The 16008-nt window shown below is 39.1% G+C and overlaps 1 protein-coding gene across 1 annotated transcript in view; it reads right to left on the bottom strand.

The window, feature by feature from the left end:
- The window catches only part of KIF15 (kinesin family member 15), a 74369-nt gene that overhangs the window by 31754 nt on the left and 26607 nt on the right, over positions 1–16008 (bottom strand). Inside the window, exons 8-14 of the mRNA XM_065885384.1 lie at positions 7073–7282; positions 5315–5440; positions 5026–5148; positions 2948–3071; positions 2331–2407; positions 1900–2109; positions 596–773 (exon numbers count right to left, since the gene is read on the bottom strand). Coding sequence (XP_065741456.1) covers positions 596–773; positions 1900–2109; positions 2331–2407; positions 2948–3071; positions 5026–5148; positions 5315–5440; positions 7073–7282 — 1048 coding nt within the window. The remainder of the gene's footprint in view (positions 1–595; positions 774–1899; positions 2110–2330; positions 2408–2947; positions 3072–5025; positions 5149–5314; positions 5441–7072; positions 7283–16008) is intronic.

The raw sequence follows: 16008 nt of genomic DNA, 5'->3' as shown, positions 1-16008 counted from the left end.
CATGAAGATATTCACTCTAAGAATGGACCAAACATAGACTTTGTTACCAAATTCCAGAGCATTAACACCAATAGCTGCCAAGCGTGTAAATCACATCAGTAACTAAACCACTTTTCAGAGAGTAACAGTAAACTTACAGAACTAATGTAGAGCAGAACGTACACTGGCAAGCATGACCCGCAACCATGACACCAGGACCAATCACCGTGCTGGCTGGACCGTGAGTCTGATCACTCTGACATCTCTCACACTGTACAGATGTTCATCAGGTGAATAAATATCTCAACTCTACACTCATTCATGTTGTCATTAGTTAAGTACTTTTCATTTCAAATACTTAAAATAGGAAAATTCCATTTAATAAAAGTGTAAACTAATATCTGAATCAATCTTTTATCTGTAAGACAGAGATATTCTGAGTACTCCTTTGCTAATGGGTATCTATTAGCCTCCATAAAGAATAAGTATGTATATAAGAAATTTGTACACCAGGTCTAGAGGCTAAAATGAAAACCCTCAATGCAAGGCAATATCGATGCCCTTTTAAACAGTCCCCTTGCCCCTAGAAGGCATGTTTACAACTACCACGTCTTACTTTTGTCATTTTTCTCTGTGCCAGATACTTCAAAGAAAGCTTTTTCCAGGATTGCGATGGTCTGGGCATCCATTTCGTGGGCTCTTTTCACAGGCTGTGACAATCTCAGTCTTCTGTTCTCCTCCCTGAGGGAATGATTTTCCATAGCATATTTTGCAACTCTGGGGTGGTGCTCTACCTGTCACATGGAAGAATCAGAGACCTACGTATTTACAAACATGACCTTAGTGAACAAGTCTTTCCAAAAGCCAACAGCAAACACTGTGGACACCGCAGGCACTGCGGGGGTGGGGAGCACCTCAGCTTTTACCATCAGACTGAATACGTGCATATCCTACAACTCTGAGCTCTACATTCGGGTCTGGTAACTCGAAACTTCCCCGTCTACCCCTGAAACGTTCACCCAGGCACCTGCGGTGATAAGCACAGGGTGCACATTGTGGCAGGCTCCTCCTGCAAAGTAGACGGCTTGAATTAACACACTGAAAAGAATTAGGAAACTCTCTACTGACCAGGGTGGAATGCCCCCCAAAGACACATTAAATGAAAAGGGCAAGGTACAGAAAAGTGTGTATGCTGTCTTCTGTGCACAAAAGGAATAAAAGTAAAAACATCTATCAGTATTAGTTGGAAAATGCAGAAAAACTCTCAAAAGATATCCCCTCTGGTAAGAGATTATCCTGTTTTTTAATTACGTGCCTGTGTCAACTATCCAGATTCTCAGGGAAAAGGAAAAACAACAACACTTCAAAGGGCTCAGCTGTGAAGAGACTACCGGCTCCGATAACCCCACTGGGTTATCGCTGCCCACTGGGAGGAAGTGTGCTTGGCCTGCTGGGGCTAACTGCCAGGGCAGTGACACCACCACCACATCCTCCCTTCTCCCTTTAGGTTTTACTAGTTTAGAAAATTGTGTGTGTGTGTGTGTGTGGGCACATTATGCAATCATACTGTCAGTTGAATTCATTTAAAACACTTTCTCGGGCTTCCCTGGTGGCGCAGTGGTTGAGAGTCCACCTGCCGATGCGGGGGACACAGGTTCGTGCCCCTGTCTGGGAAGATCCCACATGCCGCGGAACGGCTGGGCCCGTGAGCCATGGCCGCTGAGCCTGCGCGTCCGGAGCCTGTGCTCCACAGCAGCAGAGGCCACAGCAGTGAGAGGCCCGCGTACCGCAAAAAAACAAAACAAAAACCACTTTCTCTTGTATTAAATTACAAAAATTTACTGACCAACTTGGTGACTGATTCATACTTGCCTTGAACTTCTTTTAGTTTTACAGTTATTGCGAATGTCATGTACTCACTTGTTCTCGCAGAGTTTGAATCTCATCCCTCAATTCCGACAGCAAAAGATCCTGTTCCTCGGGCAGAAAACTTCCCCGGGATTCCTTGTGGAGCTTCTCCAGGCGCATTATTTGATCCTCTCGGAATTTCACGATCATTTTATTAGATTGAATAAATTTTTCTTTTTTGAGGGTGAGGTCTTCCAATTGGCTAACTTTTTCTACCAAAGACTTAAGAAATTCATAATTTGGTTAAACATAAAAAATAACTGGGCTTCCCTAAATTTTCACAAAACAAGCAATAAACCCAACTTCACATTTAATCTCAAAGGCAAAATTAGGTTTTTCAGTCTTCGTTGTATTTACTTGTGCCAGTTATTTCACTCGGAAAAGCTCCTCATAGTGAAAGCCTAAAATATCTTGAATCCCCTTTTACTAATTCAGTTTCCTACCTTCTTTTCCTGTTCAGATTTCTTAAAAAATAACATTGCCTCTCGGAAATACTTCATGTAGTCAGTCTCGTCTTTGCCTGTAACGGGTCCAGTAAGAAAGAAAAGGAAAGAGGAAAAATGTTTTACCTCCCAAATTTTAAGAACAAGAAATGAGCTAAAATAGCCTTTGATTGACTGCTCTCAATTCGTCTTAAAGAATCAGACTCTCATCACCAGATCATGAATTTCAAATTAACCCAGTCTACAAATTACCTATTCTTTGAAGAAAAGTAAGTCTCTCATACCCAATTTAGTAAACATATGAAGATTACATATGACAGAATCTTGGAAGTGGATCTAAATGAAATTTACTAGTATCTCTTTTTAGCACTTATTAGGGATAAATTATTCAAAATTATTTCTACTCCCCCTTCCCACCACATCTCACAGAAATCAGTACCTGTGGTAACTGTGTCTGGTTACAAAGTACCATGTTCCTATGTAGGTGAAATAAACAGGAACAGACACTTGTGGGAAATCTGGGTAGCCTTACTGTGTTGTTCCTGTCACTGGAGGGCTCTCATACTAATACCCACACCTGGATTTCCTCAGGTTAGAGGACACCGCGCTCGTCGTACCTCCGGTCCGAAAGCTTTCTGGTACTATCTGCCCTGCAGTAAGCTGGGCCAGCTGCTCTTTGAGCCTCTTCACTTCAGCTTGGAGCTGGGTCACATTTCCTTGCGTGTCTTCATTTACCACTGCCTGTTCAAGAATTTTTTTAAAAAGCATTAAAAGAATGCTGAGTCATACAGTCTCGTGTTTATATTTGTATGATTTGGAGTGACGAAGACCAAACAAAACTGCACTTGCATCTCACAAACAGTCCAAAGGGCTCTAAAATCAGTGTGCTGGAGTGTGGAGGGAGCTTCCTTCCCCTCTGCCTTCACACCAAGAGCCAGAGACTCTTTCCCCTCCCCCCCCAAGCCCCCACTTAGGTCTCTGCTGTTGACTAGCCCTGGGCGCTGCTGGGCTGGGTCACCTCTGGGATCAACGTATATTCATCTAACACTGGCCTCTTCCTGAGATAACCCCACCCCATGAAGAGCAAACACCTCCATGAGTGTCACCTCCCCCTGTCTTCGCTCACTAAAGAGGTGTAAGGAACTGCAGAGCTGACCTGAGCTCCACTGGCTTGGAAGAAACCACCCTCTCCAGAAAAATCCAACCCTGTATTTCCTAACAGTCTCCTGGAAGGGAGAGTTGGTTTGACAACTCCATTTCTGTTTTATTATCAAACTAAATGCTGTTTTAAAGAAATGTCTTATTTGAGACGACTTCTAAGAAGTTCATAAAGTCTCACAAAACCTAGAGGGTGATAACAAGAGTCAAGAGCTGAGAACCAACCAAATCAAACACCCAATACTCCAGAGTGAGGGAGAAACCTCTGACAGCCCCAAGGTCCCCATGTTCCTGTCTGTAGCTGGGTCTGCCCACTGGGAAGGACTGTTCACCCTTAAACAAATTCCAGACATCCGAGCCACCTTCCCTTGGTAGGCTGCAGCAGAGGACTCACCATTGGCAGGGACTAGTATAAGGCTCCTGGTTTTGTTATTTCATGTGTTAAGAAGCCGTTTCTAGTTATTTCTGATTCTTATGGACAGCCTCATTAAAAGGCATTCCTATACACTGTGACATCACTGTCATATCGGTGACATCATAATTCTAATTAGCCCTGCAGTTCTCCACTCTCCAAAATCTTCTAGTAAGTCCCAAGAGATAGGGTCAGGAAGCTCTAATGATTTTCCTCCTCATATTACAAATATCCCACGGGGGTTCATACTCCAATAAAATGAATGAATAACCAGACCTATACTCTTCTGCCTCACCCAAGGGAAGAGGCAACATGGACCTCTTTGCTTTTACCATGATAAGATCACCAGGGAGTCTATTTTGGGAGGTAACAATGACCACTTTCTCCTTTGAAAGAGAGAGGAAATTAATTTGCCAATTTGTGCCCTTTGATTCTTTTGCCTAGAACCAAAGAGCCCTCCAACCTCTCCAAAGCAAGTGGGGAACTCCTTGGTCTTTTGACAGTCTGCACCAGGGGTTGGCGAAGCGCTGCTTGAACACAGCCATGCCCATATGTTTACATATCATCTACAGCTGCTTTCTCACTACAAAGGCAGAGCTGAGTAGTTGGGACAGAGACCATATGGTCCAAGAAGCCGAAATTATTTACCTCTTGGGCCCTTTACAGGAATTTTTCTTACCACTGGTGTACACAAGTATCAAGGAAACTTCTTGTATATAAAGAAAAATGAGGAATCCTTAGAGTTACAGACAACTTGAAAGACAAAAGTTGGTCAATAGCATCCAATTACGTTCATAGCGGATCCTCCTGCTCCCAGCACCCAGCTCCGATAGCGTGGTTTAAATAAATAAATTTAGTCTCCAGCCCAATTACAAAAGAAAAACTTTGCCTTCCCTTCAGAAAAAACTAGCCAAACAATAATGACAAGACCTATTCTAGTCTCAAATTACATGAGCGATACAGAAGGCTTGGAAAGATAAAAGAGAAACTCTGCTTAGAGTTAGGCTTTCGCAACAGAGAAATACAATAACTAAAAGCTGATGTTAATATGAGGGCAATCACAAAAGTGAGATACTGCAAGCTTAAACATTCTTCTAATTTACTTAAGCATACTCAGTATTTTACCTTATTTTTAATCAGCTTGGCTCTTTGGGCAAAATTAAGCGTTGATAGGGTTTCTCCAAAACACCTAGATCCAGGATGAACATTTGCAATTATGGCTGTTTTGGCATTACCTCCAAGGGAATCCTGTTTAATGATATGAATGGTACACATTTTCAGGGGAGAAACCACAAGATGTTTTTTAAGCAAAGAAAATGTATATTATTAGCACCAAGGCTGAGAGATTATCCGACTACCAACCACAGCGAGCATAACCAAAACAGGGGCCCAGGAACCCAATTATCTACTTTACCCGGAGTAAGAAGGTAAGTTTGGAGTCTCTGTAGCAAACGTGTCTCTGTTTTCCATTACCCACATCAACAAGCGCAGTAATCACCTGGCCCAGGCAGCTCAACGATCGGTTTATGTTACCTGCTTCCTAGGGCGTTGGGGAAAAAGAACAAAAAATTGAGGTGCACTGATGTCTTTTTAGTATTTTGAATTAAAATATACCTAGCAGGGTGGCAATTTTGAATGGAAAGGCAAGACAGGGACAATATTAGTTAAGGTAACTAACTTCTCAGCAAAAAGATGTCCTCAACTGTCCACTAACCTTTTCCTATCCAAAGCACACACTGCAATTTTAGTACTATTCAAATACAAACACAAAAATCACGTGAAGGAAAAAAATATCAGTGTCACCTCCTAATTGTAATAGTTTTAAACTGACCTATAGGTAGGGATAAAATCTAGAAGAGAACAGAGGAAAAAAAGTTGCAGTGGATTAATAGGCATATTTTTCAATCCTTTTATGTTAAAATGTTTGCTACATTATAAGGGTATGGTAACTAATAACCCACTCCCATGTCCCACAAAGCCACCAATGAACATATTACAAGAGAACATTCAGTCTAATTCTACAATGTAATGTATAATAAAACCCCTTTAAAAGACTGGTTTTAGGAGAAAAGAAAAATGTTTGGGTTAAACGTGTTACACTGGATTTTTACCATAGGGAGCATATTTCGATAACTGGGTCTGCAGAAGTGGGAGAATAGAAAAAAAGAGAGGAGGAATAGAAATTATTGAGCAAGATGTGATGAATTCGGAGTTGCCACTATCTGTTACCATTCAGAAAGGTGGTTTAGGGTCACAGTTGACAGCCCTGTCTGTGGATCTGGATTACCATTTGAATCTCAGCGACTCTTAGCCATGTGCCCCTGGAAAATTTCCTCCAGTTTCTTCAAAATAGAAAGGATAATAGGATCACTTCCCAGAGTTGTTGGGACGGTTAAATAGCTAATATATATAAAGCATTTAGAATGGGCCCAGCATATGTCCTATTTTGAACTTATGCTATTTTTCTTTGCTTCATGTCCCCATAGAAACACAAATGTGAGACAGACTGAAACTGCCTGAGAGCTCAAGCGGCTCAAACCCTCACTTTTAAGGCAAACAAGACCCTCTCCTCTACCATTTCTGACTCTTCTCCCCCACCCCCCGCCCTTATATATTCTAAACTGTAGAATCCACACACATTTTATTTATTTATTTATTTTTATTTATTTATTTTTTTTGTCCGCAGGGCATGTGGGATCTTAGTTCTCTGACCAAGGATTGAACCTGTGTCCCTTGCATTGGAAGAGCGAAATCCTAACCACTGGACCGCCACACACATTTTATTGACAGTACATATTACCATACATATAAACATTAGCAATACATATTAGCAAGAACTTCTGGTAATACCTTAGCCTAGAATGAGGTCCTTAACCCTTAACTCAAGAACTACTTTGCCATGCTTCCCCCAAGCAGGCCATGTCACACCCTTCTTCCTCTGACCCCTGCTACCACTCATAATATCACCCCTTTTGGCATGAATTCAAATATCTTGCTACTGACACTTGTCATATCCCATGTATGTTTACTGTCCCTACCCCACAACAAAAATTTCTATACCTTTTGGATGAAAGCAATTTCTTAACCCTTTGTAGCCCTCAAAACACTTAGCTTGGTATTGACTTCTAGTAATAATTCAGTCAAGAATTGAAGACCATAATTCCATTCTTACCTTCAATCTCATCCCTTCTGCATGGGTATCTTTTTGCCTTTCAGATCCTGCTAAATCCACCAGATTGAGAAGGGAGGTCCGTATGTTCACAGTTTCATGGCTTTTCTCCAACGACTCTATTGTAATTGTAAAGACTGCATGAGACCTAGAGGATTCTCTATTCATTGATGTTGATGCCACACGTCTGTTTCTCCACCCTCCAGACAACACCTAGGCAAAAGGAAAATACGTTATCACGACTTCCAAGTGGTCACAACAGTCACGAACATCAGTAGGAAATTTGCAAAGAGTGGTGAGAGACTATCTAATGAGGAATACACTCAAATTATTTTCCTTTCCCTTTCCTTTTTTGATTCTTCTCCATGTCATGAAAGAAAACAAGCAGGAAATCAGAAGGCATAGGATCTAGAATGGGTTTTGCCATTTCTCTATTTGTATTAACTCAATGCAAATCGCAAAATCTCTCTGAACCCTCTTCTTTACCGAGACTATGAGAAAGTTAGATAAAATAAATCTTAAAATTACCTTCAAGCCCAAAGTTTTATTAGCTCTTTTGGTCTACAAAGTATTTGTTTTCCCTCCCTATTCCCTGTGGCAAGCAGATACATGAAGGTTCAGACTGCAGACTCTAGAACAGGATGAACATGAGTTCAACTCTTGGCTCCACTATCTACCAGTTCTGTGGTCTGGGGGCCAGTTGACCTTTTCAAGGCTCAGTCCCATATTTGTATAATGGGAATATGGGTACCTACCTCACAGGGCAGAACATCTCAAACTGTAATATGAATGCTAATCAGCTAGGATCTGGTTAAAATTCAGATTCTGACTCAGCAGACGTGAGGTAGAGACTGAGATCCTGCATTTCTAACAACCTCCTATGGGACACCCAGAGTCTGAGAACTACATTCTTGAGTGGCATGGTCATAATATGTATTGGATAAAATGAAGAAATTAGTAGCTTATCTCAAAAAGTAGATAAAAAATTAAATGAAATAACATATACAAAAGAAGTTAGCACAGGGCTTAGCACATACACTCAATAAACAGAGCTGTTATAACCCTCTCTATTAACCAGCCATAGCATAAAAATGAAATTGTTTATATCTTTATTTTTTTGGTTAGTAGTTCATGCTTCCTTTTCACAACACTAAATACTGTATATTAAATAGTAGATAATGATACATTCATACAGCTGCAAAGAGAAAGAGAGAGAGATCCTCAAACATGGGACAAATTTCAAAATACTATTAGCTTAAAAAAGCAAGTGCAGGGCTTCCCTGGTGGTGCCGTGGTTAAGAATCCTCCTGCCAATGATGGGGACACAGATTCGAACCCTGGTCCGGGAAGATCCCACATGCCGCGGAGCAACTAAGCATGTGTGCCGCAACTACTGAGCCTGCGCTCTAGAGCCCGCGAGCCACAACTACTGAGCCCATGTGCAACAACTACTGAAGCCCACGTGCCTAGAGCCCGTGATCCGCAACAAGAGAAGCCACTGCAATGAGGAGGCTGTGCACCTCAACGAAGAGTAGCCCCTACTCGCCTCAACTAGAGAAAGCCCATGCACAGCAACGAAGACCCAACACAGCCAAAAATAAATAAATAAATTTATAAAAATAAAAATAAATAAAAAATTTTAAAAAGCAAATGTAAAATATGCTATCATTTGTGCAATATAAGGTGAAAAAGCAAATACAAGTCTGCTTATTTAAATACTTATGCAAAGGCCAAATACAAACAAAAATCAAAAACAAAACACAAAACTATTTGGTGAATACTCATGGATTGGAAGACTCAATATTGTTAAGATATTAATTCTCCCCAAATTGATCGACAGATTCAACCCAATCCCACTCAAAAATCCCAGCAGTCTTTTCTGTAGAAACTAACAAACTAAATCTGAGTATATGAAAATGCAAAGGACTAAAGAATAACCAAACTAATTGTTAAGAAATTAGAGAACTTACTCTACCTGATCTCAAGACGTACTTCTCAGCAATAACAATACAGGCCTAACTCATTTTACTGTGCTTTGCAGATTATTATGTTTTTTACAAATTGAAGGTTTGTGGCAACCCTGTGTCAAGCAAGGCTGACTCTCTTGTTAGGGGCTAACGTAGCTGGTGGCTAAGTTGAAGCCAATGCTCATTTACCGTTCTAAAATTCCTAGAGCCTTAAGAATTATGCTAAATCTACTCTGCCTATGCTCTATAACTGGAACAACAAAGCCTGGATGACAGCACATCTGTTTACAACATGGTTTACTGAATATTTTAAGGTCACTGTTGAGACCTATTGCTCAGAAAACAAAATTTCTTTGAAAATAGTATTGCTCATTGACAATACACCTGGTCACCCAAGGGCTCTGGTGGAGATGTACAACAAGGTTAATGTTGTTTTCACGGCTGCTAATACAACATCCATTCTGCAGCCCATGGATCAAGGAGTCATTTTGACTTTCAAATCTTATCGAAGAAATATACTTCATAAGACTAAAGCTGCCATGGATAGTGATTCCTCTCATGGATCTGAGGAAAGTCAACTAAAACTTCCTAGAAAGGATTCACCACTCTAGATGCCATAAAGAACATTCACGACTCGTGGCAAGAGGACAAAATATCAACATTAACAGGACTTTGGAAGAAGCTGATTCCAACCCTCATGGGTGATTTTGAGGGGTCCAAGACTTCAGTGGAGGAAATAACACAGATGTGGTAGGAATAGCAAGAGAAGTAGAATTAGAAGTGGAGCCTGAAGATGTGACTGAACTGCTGCAATCTCCTGATAAAACAGATGAGAGGTTGCTTCTTATGGATGAGCAAAGAGAGTGGTTTCTTGAAATGGAATCTACTCCTGGCGAAGATGCTGTGAAGATTGTTGAAAAGACAACAGAGGATTTAGAATATTATATAAACGTAGTTGATAAAGCGGGGCAAGGTTTGAGAGGACCGACTCCAATTTTGAAAGAAGTTCCACTATGGGTAAAATGGTACCAAACAGCTGCAGAGAAATCATTCATGACAGTAAGAGTCCCCTGATGCAGCAAGCTTCATTGTTGTCTTATTTTAAGAAATTGCAACATCCATTCCAACCTTCAGCAACCACCATCCCTATTAGTCAGCAGCCATCACCACTGAGGAAAGACCTTCCAGCAGCAAAAAGATTATGATTCACTGAAGGCTCAGAGAATGGTTAGCAGTTTTTAACAATAAAATATTTTTAAATTAAGGTATATACATTTTTTTTAGATATAATGCTATTGCACACTTAATAAACTACAGAAGAGTGCTTTTATATGCGCTGAGAAACCAAAACATTCATGTGACTCACTTTATTGCAATATTTGCTTTATTGTGGTGGTGGGGGACCAAACCTATGATATCCTCAGGTTTGCCTAATATCGAGCAACAATATCAATAGTAAGACAGTTGTGTATTGGTAACTGATTCAGACACACAGATCAATGAAACAGAATACAGTCAGATATAAACCCATACACGTACGGTCAATTGATTTTCTTTAAAGGTGCAAAGGCAACCAAATGAGAAAATTTTTTTAAACAAATGGTGCTGCATACGGGATCAAAACCAAAAAGGCAACCCAAGAGTGAACTCTGATGTCAACTATGGGCTTTGGGTGATTACGATATGTCAATGTAAGTTCATCAATTGAACCACTTTAGTGGGGAATGTTTAAAATGGGGAAGGCTACCCATTTGGGGGAGCACGGGATATATGAGAAATCACTGTACAGTCCCCTCACTTTTGCTGTTAACCTAAAATTGCTCATCTTAAAAAGAAGCAAGAGGGACTTCCCTGGTGGTCCAGTGGTGAAGACTCCACACTCCCAATGCATGGGGCCCAGGTTCGATCCCTGATTGGGGAACTAGATCCCACATGCTGCAACTAAGGGTTCACATGCCCCAACTAAAGATCCTGCATACTGCAACTAAGACCCAACAGAGCCAAATAAATAAATAAATATTTTTAAAAAAGAAAGGAAGAAAGGGGAAAGAGCATTGAATAAAACAGAACACAAAGCACTAAGAAAGATGGTAGAAACCAGTCCAACAATATCAACAATCATACTTATGTAAAGTTAGGTAAGATGCTGTCACAAAAAAAAATTTTTTTTTAAAGCAAGATATAACTACGTGGTTTTTCTTGTAGAAAAACTTAAAACAATAAAACACAGAGGACTGATGGGAAAACATATACCGGGCAAATAACTAATCAAAAGAATGCTGAATGGTATGTCAATATCAGACAAAATAAATTTTTAAGGCAAAATATGTTAATAGAAAACTGTGTTAATAATAGAAAACTAGGGACTTCTCTGGTGGCACAGTGGATAAGAATCCGCCTGCTGGCTTCCCTGGTGGCGCAGTGGTTGGGGGTCCGCCTGCTGATGCGGGGGACGCGGGTTTGTGCCCCAGTCTGGCATGGTCCCGCATGCTGCGGAGCGTCTGGGCCCGTGAGCCATGGCCACTGGGCCTACGCGTCCAGAGCCTGTGCTCCGCAGCGGGAGAGGCCACAGCAGTGAGAGGTCCGCATACCGTAAAAAAAAAAAAAAAAAAAAAAAAGAATCTGCCTGCCAATGCAGGGGACACGGGTTCAAGCCCTGGTCCGGGAAGATCACACATGCCATGGAAAAACTAAGCCCATGTGCCACAACTACTGAGCCTGCGCTCTAGAGCCTCCATGCCACAACTACTGAGCCCGTGCACCTTAAGCCCATGCTCCACAAGCGAAGCCACTGCAACGAGAAGCCTGCGCACCGCAACGAAGAGTAGCTTCTGTTCTCCACAACTAGAGAAAGCCCACACAAAGCAATAAAGACCCAACGCAGCCAAAAATAAAAATTAAAAAAATAATAGAAAACTGTGTTAATATAAATACAAAACTACGAATTCAAATCAAAGGAAGATATATTAATTCTACTACTTGCATATGCCCCTAATAAAAGTCTATCTCTATATGTATACATATATATTTACTTATATAGACAAAAGTCAAGACAAAACCAACACTTTAGTTGGAGATTAATATATCTCAAGTATTGACAGATTATACAGACAAAAAAATATTAGTAAAAATATAAAAACCTATACCCAAGGATGTAAATTCTTCTCAAACACACCCTTATAAAAGTTGGCCATTGTATTAATCTATAAATAATTTCTCAATAAATCTCAAAGACTAGGAATCACACAAGACCACATTCTCTGATCCCAATGCAATTAACTATCAACATGAAAAATAAACTTAAATTTCCCATAAATTGGGGAATTTAAAATCACATTTCTAAATAAATCATGGGTCAAAAAAGAAATTATAATGGAATAATACATAGATCTATATGACAGTTAAGATATTAAAACTTGTGTAAACTTTAAGTAATATTAAGTAAATTTATAGCATTAAATACAAAAGAAAGGCCAAAATGAGCTAAGCATCGAGCTTAAGAAGTCGGAAGGAAAGTAGGATAAACCCAAAGAAAGTAAAAATAAAACATTAAAGAGTAAGGCCATATAAACCATCACAACTATTCAAAAAGAGAACAAAATTGTAGTTACAGCAAAGATTTTTAAAATGAGAATACTAGGAACAGCTTTATGCCAATATATTTGAAAACTTAGAGGAAACTAAAATTTTTCTAGGAACACGCAACCTAGCAAGACTTCTGACCCAAAATGCCTGCATAGGTCTATTAAAGAATTTTTATTTGTTGTTAAAAATCTTCTTACCAAATAAATAAATAAATAAACAAATAATCAATCTAACTAAACACAAGGCCCAGATGTTTTGGGGATGAGTGCTACATGCTTTTTAAGAACAGGTCATTCTAATCACACATATTTCCAGAAAACACATAAAGGTTGTAATAAAGCAAGACAAGGAAAGTAGGAAAAAGGAAAAATACGTTTATCTCAATCTTAAGCCCTGATGAAAAATGATAAACAAAATACTGACAAACCTAATCCAATATTTTATCATGTTAACATGTTAAATGAGAAAAGTCACGTGATCATCGCAGTAGAGGTAGAAAGAGCATCTGACAAAATTTAACACACATCCTTGATTTTATAAGATAGTTAACAGGGTGGCTGATTATAAAAGCATTCTATTAAAAACCCTGCATTTATATACATAACAGACAACATGTAATTTTTTTTTTTGGCAGTACTGCTGCGGCCTCTCCCGCCGCGGAGCACAGGCTCCGGACGCACAGGCCCAGCAGCCATGGCCCACGGGCCCAGCTGCTCCGCGGCATGTGGGATCCTCCCGGACCGGGGCACAAACCCGCGTCCCTTGCATCGGCAGGCGGACTCTCAACCACTGGGCCACCAGGGAAGCCCGACAACATGTAATTTTAAAAAGAAGTTATCCCCCACCAGAGCAATAAAAAATATAAGGTATATTAGAATAAAGGTAACAAAAAAAAGGTAAGACTTTTATGGTGAAAATCATTGCAATGTAAGACATTAAAAACCCAATTAAATGAAGAGACATACCATGTTCATGTATGAACTCTATTGTAAAGATGTCAATCCCTCCAAACTGGTCTCTAACTGCAATGCAATTCTAATCAAAATCTCAACATTATTTTTTGAATATGCATATATACATACACTGGATCACAAGTAAAACCTCTCTCTTACTATGAGAGTCACAGTTTAAGATGTTTGAAAAAGATTTGCTGAAGATGGAAGAATAAATTAATGAACCCTGATATATATATATATTTATTTATAAATATTCATATAATGGATTACACAGCAGTGAAAAAAAGGCAACATAGATGAATTTCATACACTGTGTTGACTTTAAAAAAGTTATAGAAGGCAATATACATACCTCTTTTTAAAACTCAAAAACAGGCAATACTAACATTTTAAGAAATACATACATATGTGATTTAAAAGTAGAAGAAAATGATAATGACATTCAGCACAGTGCTTATGTTTAGGGAGGAACCAGGGATATGAGATAGAAAGAAGCACACAGGTAGAATGGTAATATTGGTGATATTTAAATTGTCTAATGGGGTCCTGCAAGTTCATTTTAACATTATGCTTAGTAAGTTATATGCATGTGGCAATACTGTATATGCATCAAATATTACATACAAAAAAATTGTTTAAAATCAACTGGCCAGGTTAGAATCCAGAGGAAGAAAGAGAAAATATGAACAGACCCAATCACAAGCAATGAAATTGAAACTGTGATTAAAAATCTTCCAACAAACAAAAGTCCAGGACCAGATGGCTTCACAGGTGAATTCTATCAAACATTTAGAGAAGAGCTAACACCCATCCTTCTCAAACTCTTCCAAAAAATTGCAGAGGAAGGAACACTCCCAAACTCATTCTATGAGGCCACCATCACCCTGAAACCAAAAGCAGACAAAGATACTACAAAAAAAGAAAATTACAGACCAATATCACTGATGAATACAGATGCAAAAATCCTCAACAAAATACTAGCAAACAGAATCCAACAACACATTAAAAGAATCATACACCATGATCAAGTGGGATTCATCCCAGAGATGCAAAGATTCTTCAATATATGCAAATCAATCAATGTGATACACCGTATTAACAAACTGAAGAATAAAAACCATATGATCATCTCAATAGATGCAGAAAAAGCTTTCAACAAAATTCAACACCCATTTATGATAAAAACCCTCCAGAAAGTAGGCATAGAGGGAGCTTACCTCAACATAATAAAGGCCATATATGAAAAACCCACAGCAAACATCATTCTCAATGGTGAAAAACTGAAAGCATTTCCTCTAAGATCAGGAACACGACAAGGATGTCCACTCTCACCACTATTATTCAACATAGTTTTGGAAGTCCTAGCCACGGCAATCAGAGAAGAAAAAGAAATAAAAGGAATACAAATTGGAAAAGAAGTGAAACTGTCACTGCTTGCAGATGACATGATACTATACATAGAAAATCCTAAAAATGCCACCAGAAAACTAATAGAGCTAATCAATGAATTTGGTAAAGTTGCAGGATACAAAATTAATGCATGGAAATCTCTTGCATTCCTATACACTAATGATGAAAAATCTGAAAGAGAAATTAAGGAAACACTTCCATTTACCATTGCAACAAAAAGAATAAAATACCTAGGAATAAACCTACCTAGGGAGACAAAAGACCTGTATGCAGAAAACTATAACACACTGATGAAAGGAATTAAAGATGATACAAACAGATGGAGAGATATACCATGTTTTTGGATTGGGAGAATCAATACTGTGAAAATGACTATACTGCCCAAAGCAATCTACAGATTGAATGAAATCCCTACCAAATTACCAATGGTATTTTTTACAGAACTAGAACAAAAAATCTTAAAATTTGTATGGAGACACAAAGGACCCCGAAGAGCCAAAGCAGCCTTGAGGGAAAAAATTGGAGCTGGAGGAATAAGACTCCCTGACTTCAGATTAAACTACAAAGCTAATCAAGACAATATGGTATTGGCACAAAAACAGAAATATAGATAAATGGAACAAGACAGAAAGCCCAGAGATAAACCCACACACCTATGGTCAACTAATCTATGACAAAAGAGGCAATGGAGAAAAGACAGTCTCTTCAATAAGTGGTGCTGGGAAAACTGGACAGCTACATGTAAAAGAATGAAATTAGAACACTCCCTAATACCATACATAAAAATAAACTCAAAATAGATTAGAGACCTAAATGTAAGACTGGACACTATAAAACTCTTAGAGGAAAATATAGGAAGAACGCTCTTTGACATAAATCACAGCAAGATCTTTTTTGATCCACCTTCTAGAGTAATGGAAATAAAAACAAAAATAAACAAATGGGACCTAATGAAACTTAAAAGCTTTTGCAAAGCAAAGGAAACTACAAGTAAGACGAAAAGAGAACCCTCAGAAAGGGA

Source organism: Phocoena phocoena, chromosome 10, assembly GCF_963924675.1.
Source record: "Phocoena phocoena chromosome 10, mPhoPho1.1, whole genome shotgun sequence".
NCBI lineage: Eukaryota > Metazoa > Chordata > Mammalia > Artiodactyla > Phocoenidae > Phocoena > Phocoena phocoena.
This window is presented reverse-complemented; position numbering and strand designations above follow the sequence as displayed.